Raw genomic sequence first — 6,000 nt, 5'->3', positions numbered from 1 at the left:
TATTTGTATTTGTGTGTATACACACAACAAATAAGGTACTTAATTTATTAATATGCCTGAAAATGAATGCTGCAAAAAATCAGATACATCACCATCTTTCCTGATTTTAAAAAGCAGGGGCCAAATTTCCACCAGTCTCACATTTTCAGATCCAAAGCCTCCCTCAAGAGCCCTGCCTGCATGAGAGCTCCCAGGTGCGACCTAGAGGAGTGTGGAGTATTTAACTGGCAAATTGTTTTTATAGGGTGGATCAGTTTCTCTACTTTAAAGCCCTTGGTTGATTTTGAATCATTTCTTTGTGATTTGAAAGCTGTTGCAAAGGCCCAAATATAACCCAGTAAATCCGTGAGCCTGCAAAGATGCTATAGGTGCTCTGTGTCCTCATTAGTGTATGAAGCTGCAGGCCATTCTGAAGTCTGCTCCTAGATGTTAAACACAACATGAGCTAATTTATGATAATATATAGATGATGAGCAATTTCTTGGTAGGCATGGAGCAGCATTTAACTTTAAAGTGTGAATTTTATGCTGGGGTGTTAGGCATTACTGCTAGTTAGAAAGATTTATACTTAAAATTGATTAATTAATTAAATTAATATTTAATTATAATTAAGCATTATGTGTAGTCCTTCTATTCCTTTTCTTCGATATTGTGATGAATTGAAGTGCTGCATGCTGAAGATCCTGATTTTTAAAATGCCATAAAATAATTTTTAAAAAGCCTGGAAGAGACTTCACAGAAATCTCTGTGTAACAATCATGCATGGCCTCAGCAGTAATATTATTGACAAACATTCTGCAGTAAAATTTAGATTTTGTTACATAATTTAGCACAAATGCATTCTTCATGTGATAGTGAGAATGGGTTTCTGTTCTGCTTTTGGTTTTTTTAGATTCAATTATAATAACAGATTGTTAGAATTGACTCCCAAAAGAGGTGCTGAAATTATTTCGCACCTAAGATATTCTTCTGGGATACTCTTATCAACAGACCAAAATTTCAAAAAAGCCCAAAGTCCTCCTGTAAAATTTCAGCCTGCTCTATATGACCAGATTTGGGTGCAGAAAATAAGAATGCGCCGGTTGCTTTTTTCTGAAACAGTGATATTCTGAAATATGTGCCCATTGCATTTCAAAGCCTTGCTACATGGCAAAAGTTTATTAGCACTTTTATCATCCCATTTTGGTGGTAGGATTCAAGCTGCCTTGGAAACTTTGGAATTGCTTTCCTCTTGGTATCACAAGGCCCAGGGACTCCCTCACTGGGGCAGCTGGGGTGAGGAGCTAGGGTTCCTCAGAGACCTCATCGAGGCAGTGGTGGGAGAGGGCAGCTGGTCCCTGCAGGGCACTCCTAGAAGCTCCCACTCACAAGATGATCTCTTGCTTATATGAACAGCATCCAAAGTTAACTGAGGCACTGTGCTTTTCCAGAAAGTCTGTGTATTCCCGTGCCTGGTTATGTGGGAATAAACAGCATGGAGGTTTCCATCCTTCTGTCTCCACAGGAGGACTTGGTAATTTGACACCGGACCTCTTAACCCAGCCGTCTTTTGGAGGAACTAAATTTCCTTCCCCACGGGGAAGAATTGGAAGGAGACTGTTAGTTTCAATGAATTCAGCATCATTGCCCCACCAGTCCCCTTTCTGCTGTGTTACTGCAAAAGGAGACAATTTGGCTCCAAATGACTAATTGGATTCTTTAAAAACAAAAAAAAATTAAAAATTTCAGTCTTATCGCTGATTATTGAGTCTATACCTGAGATTAGTGTTACTAATTCATAATGACCTTCCATGTGGCCTTTATGGGCTGAGATTTCAATGCATGTTCATACATACTGGGTAAAAATATTGCTGTGAAATTATAAACTGTATTTATAGGCAACAGGGCAAAATCCTAGCTTCTGTTAAAAAAAAAAAAAAAATTAAAAAGAGGGCATTTATGCACTTCTAATGAGTACTGAGCTTGCCAAAATCTCTCAAATTGGTCCAGAGGTTTGGAATGAAGAATTGTCATTTGAAGACGAACAATATGAGTTCTGCTGCAATTTCAGGAGCAATCCCCAGACCTGTTTTCTTTATGTCATGAAAACTTCAGAAACATAAACAGTGCTGAATTGCCACTGGTACTGAATAATTTGGCTTTTATTGTTGCCTCCATTCTTCTTGTGTTCAATAAAATAATTTAATACTTATTAATAAATAGAAGGTAACTAAAGATGACTGTGACCTAGTCAGTTGAAAATTTCTCAGTACCTTTAATTTGTTAATAAATTAAATATGTTTTATTTAAGCAGAATCATATATACAGTATATTAACTTTTTTTTCCAGGCAATCTTTACTCAGCACAGAAAGGCCAGATGTATGGGAATTGTAAAAAATCAGGATATGCATAAAAACTGTTCAAGTGCATAAAGCAGCCCCATCTGGAAGACATCTAACAGAAATGAAGTTGTACAAAACCATTCCATTGATAATAAAGCTAATTTTTATGGGTCTGACAAGTATGTAATTATGTTCAGTGGTGCTTTTCAGATTTTATCACAGTCAATAAACCGCAGTGGTAATTTCATTCCCATTTGACATATTTACATGGAAACATTTGATTGGAGGAATTAGTAACCCTGAAAGCCTTGATAGATATGTTTTAATGATCTGTGACCTCCGCAGTCCCTCATCTGTTTATTGTTGCAACAGGCGAGAAGTCGTTCCTCTGTGACCTTTGTGGCTTTGCCGGCGGGACACGTCATGCCCTCACCAAGCATCGGCGGCAGCACACAGGTCAGTAAAGCTGTCTTTACTCTTCGCTGTATTTTCCCCAGCAAGGGAGTCCCTCTACACTGGGGAGTAACACAAGTCAAATAGCACGTTACAGCACAAATAGTACATTGGCTCATTGTTTGCTTTGCTTTTTCTCGTTTTTGTGAAATTGGTGTGCCCGGGGTCTGCATCAAATCTTTTAGCTGGGAGTTTGAATAATTGCTTGGGGGGAGTGGGGGGTATTTTCGGTGGGTTTGGATTTTTTTTGGGTTTTTTTCTGAAGGAAGTAGAATTGTAAAGACTGGCTTTCTTCTTCAATGAATACTAAGTCTACTAATTTTTTCTTTCCAAGGCCCAAATAGATTACCTACTGTGAAGATTTTGCAAGAGACTGCTAGAATGTCCCTGGGTGAAAATTAGAGACTACATATAAATTAATCAATTTTTTTGGACTGAAGCATAGTTGAAAGCTAGTGTTGTTTCAGTTGCCCTTTCGTAATTTTAAGATAGTTTGTAATTAATAGGTACAACTTTAAGAGGTACCACATGGCTGGCATGTAAAACAAGATTTCTCTTCCAGAATTAGTAAAGCTTTCCTACCACCTGGTTATAAAATTTTAATATCAGAAAAAATTAAATTGGTTCTTAGTTTCAGAAGACCAGAAAAAGTGTAAGTATTAAACATTTATTAATACATTCTACCTTAATTGTGCTTTTTAGTAGTTCTTTGTAAGTGTTTGATTATTTGAATAGATTTCGTTCAAACAGACGTAGAAGTGTTGCTGTTTAAGCCACTGTAGTTTTTTTGTTTTACTGACTATCATGAGGATAATGTAATATCATCAGGAATTGCTGTGTGAGTTAAGTGACCATTGTCTAATGTACAGTGGAAAGAAATGGCTAACAAATGAGATGCTGTAGTTGTTACATCATGAATTTTCCATGGATTTTGTAAAGGAATCACAGTGGGAGATTTTATTATGTCCCTGTATAAACTAATCTTCATTCAGGACATATACCATCTAAATGTGTAATTTCCTGGAGAGCAGCTACTCTCTTTCTTGAGAGCCTGAAGCCATTCTTCCCACCCTGTTTTCAGTTTATTTAAAGCAACCATATTTGGAGGAGATTCTTCTGATGCTTTCAGAAAGGTGGAGTTTTCAGTGCTGGCCAGACAGTATCTTGAAACAGATAAGCTCTAAAAAAATCTATATTCAGGGCCAAAATTTGCTTTCAAGTCTAGATGGTAATCCTAATTTCAGAATTTTTTTTTCTAATAACAAGGAACATAAATTTGTGGAAGAGTACTGCCACAGTCAGTTCCCATTCACTGCACGAAGTTTGTATTTTTTAAGTGACCAATAAAAGTAATTTAGTAAATATAGTAAGTTATCTTATTATTACACCCTGAATGATAACACGAGCAATTACATCTACTGGAATGGAAGCTATATGCTTCAGTTGTAATTAACAGTTTCTGTTTTTCTGGAGCTTTGAAGAATTTTCACAGGTAGGCACAAGTTTAACAAATGTGGGCTAAGAAATTAATTAATTAATTATTTTACCCTTTAGCAAAAAACCAGTCATTGTTATCAAGAGGATAGGAACTACCTTTTGTTTTTATTGGCCTGCCATGTGACACATTGAGATCGTGCCTATGTCTAGGGCTCATAGTCGGTGCAGCCACAGAAATGGTAAACAGTCGTTTCAGGATGGGGAAGTAGAAGAAATGCAAGTTCTTGTATTTGCCCTTCTTGTCTGTACCTGTTATGTGCATGCAAATCTGGTTTCTCAGAAATGTAAGGCCTTATCATCAAATATATATATATAGTATTGTTAGGCCACCAGCCAAGAGAAAAAGTATTTTATTTCCTGATTTATGTGCAAAATTATGCTGAAAATATGGTGTACTCCTGGTGAAAAGCTTTCCAGGTTTTTGAAGGCATTTTGCCCTTCTTTTGCCAGTGTGGTAGAGACTTCTTGTGCTATGATCACAGGGATTTACAGGTTATAGATCATGAAGCTTGCATCTAGCAAGCATAACTTTATATTTTATGTCAGGACTGGAGGCTCGTTATTACTTTGCTATTAACTTTATACTATACAGGACAGTATCTCAGAGGCAGAGGGATCTATCTTTTTGGCATTTATCTGCCTCTGTGGCACAAACAATCAGAGATGATTCTTTAGCAGAAAAATTATCTGTAGCTTCTATTTGTTTCAAGGAGAATGACACAATCCACCTTTGCTGGCATTGTTGCACTTACATGGGTTCCATTGTATTTTCATCCAGTGCTCAACTTTATCTCAGTCATTAGTTGCATGCACTCCTCCTTGTACTTTTCTTTGTACCTTTTTTTTTTCTGTCCCCAGTTGGCACAATTTTCCCAAAGCAGAATGCCAAAGCAAATTACCATCAGGTTTGAAAGGGATAGGTATCAAAAATAGTCTAAATGGCTTGAATAATTCCCTACTGTAATGCAAGCTGTCTAGGGGGCTGACACAGAACATATTCCAATCCAAGATTTACTTCTATCACCTGTCAGAGGCCCACGATTCAAGGGTAAATGAACAAATCCTCACATGTAGTTAAGGAGTCTTAACCAACTTAACAAGTCTCCTCTTGTCCCAGCCTCAAGGCCTGAGATGTCCTGACACCCCAGAGAAATGTTCAGCTGCTGGAAGAGGTTTGACCCAAGAGAAGGCTGGCTGTAGGACCAGCCACTTAGACTTTTGATACTCTTTATTCTGGTATTTCTTACTCTGTTCTTCTCTTTGTAGACTAAATTATTTCTGTGTACCTGGATAAATGCCTTTATCTTGTGAAAGATGCATTTTCTTTGGAAATATTACAGGGGCCATGAAGTATAACTTGGTGTGAAAAAAGTTGGCAGAATCTGGCCTTCAGTCACTCACAGAGCAAACTGTAGGGACTAGTTTGGTAAATAGGATGTTATCCCTTGAAGAGGTGTTTTTGTTTTTAAATGAAAACAAGTACAGCAATGTTTAACTGAAAGAAAAAGCCATTAGTTTTAAGACTTGAAAAATGTTTGTACTTAATATATTTACAAACATGATGTATCTGCATAGAGATTTCCTTGATACAGGCTTTCTCAACTGTAAAGTAGGAACAAATAATCTGACCTGTCAAGAGATTGCTGGTGTTTTACCAGTTGATGTTTTTTTTCTGTTTTAAATATGTCATGTCCTTAATGACTGGCCTGTGAGTAACACACACTTTGA

At 37.1% G+C, this 6,000-nt stretch overlaps 1 protein-coding gene across 3 annotated transcripts in view; it reads left to right on the top strand.

Moving 5' to 3' along the window:
- The window catches only part of ZNF407 (zinc finger protein 407), a 334,429-nt gene that overhangs the window by 197,664 nt on the left and 130,765 nt on the right, over positions 1-6,000 (top strand). For all 3 annotated transcript variants that reach the window (XM_032120687.1, XM_032120678.1, XM_032120695.1), the window contains exon 6: positions 2,695-2,778. In XM_032120687.1, coding sequence (XP_031976578.1) covers positions 2,695-2,778 — 84 coding nt within the window. The remainder of the gene's footprint in view (positions 1-2,694; positions 2,779-6,000) is intronic.

The sequence above is a fragment of the Corvus moneduloides genome, chromosome 1 (assembly GCF_009650955.1).
Source record: "Corvus moneduloides isolate bCorMon1 chromosome 1, bCorMon1.pri, whole genome shotgun sequence".
In the NCBI taxonomy this organism is placed as follows: Eukaryota; Metazoa; Chordata; class Aves; order Passeriformes; family Corvidae; genus Corvus; species Corvus moneduloides.
This window is presented reverse-complemented; position numbering and strand designations above follow the sequence as displayed.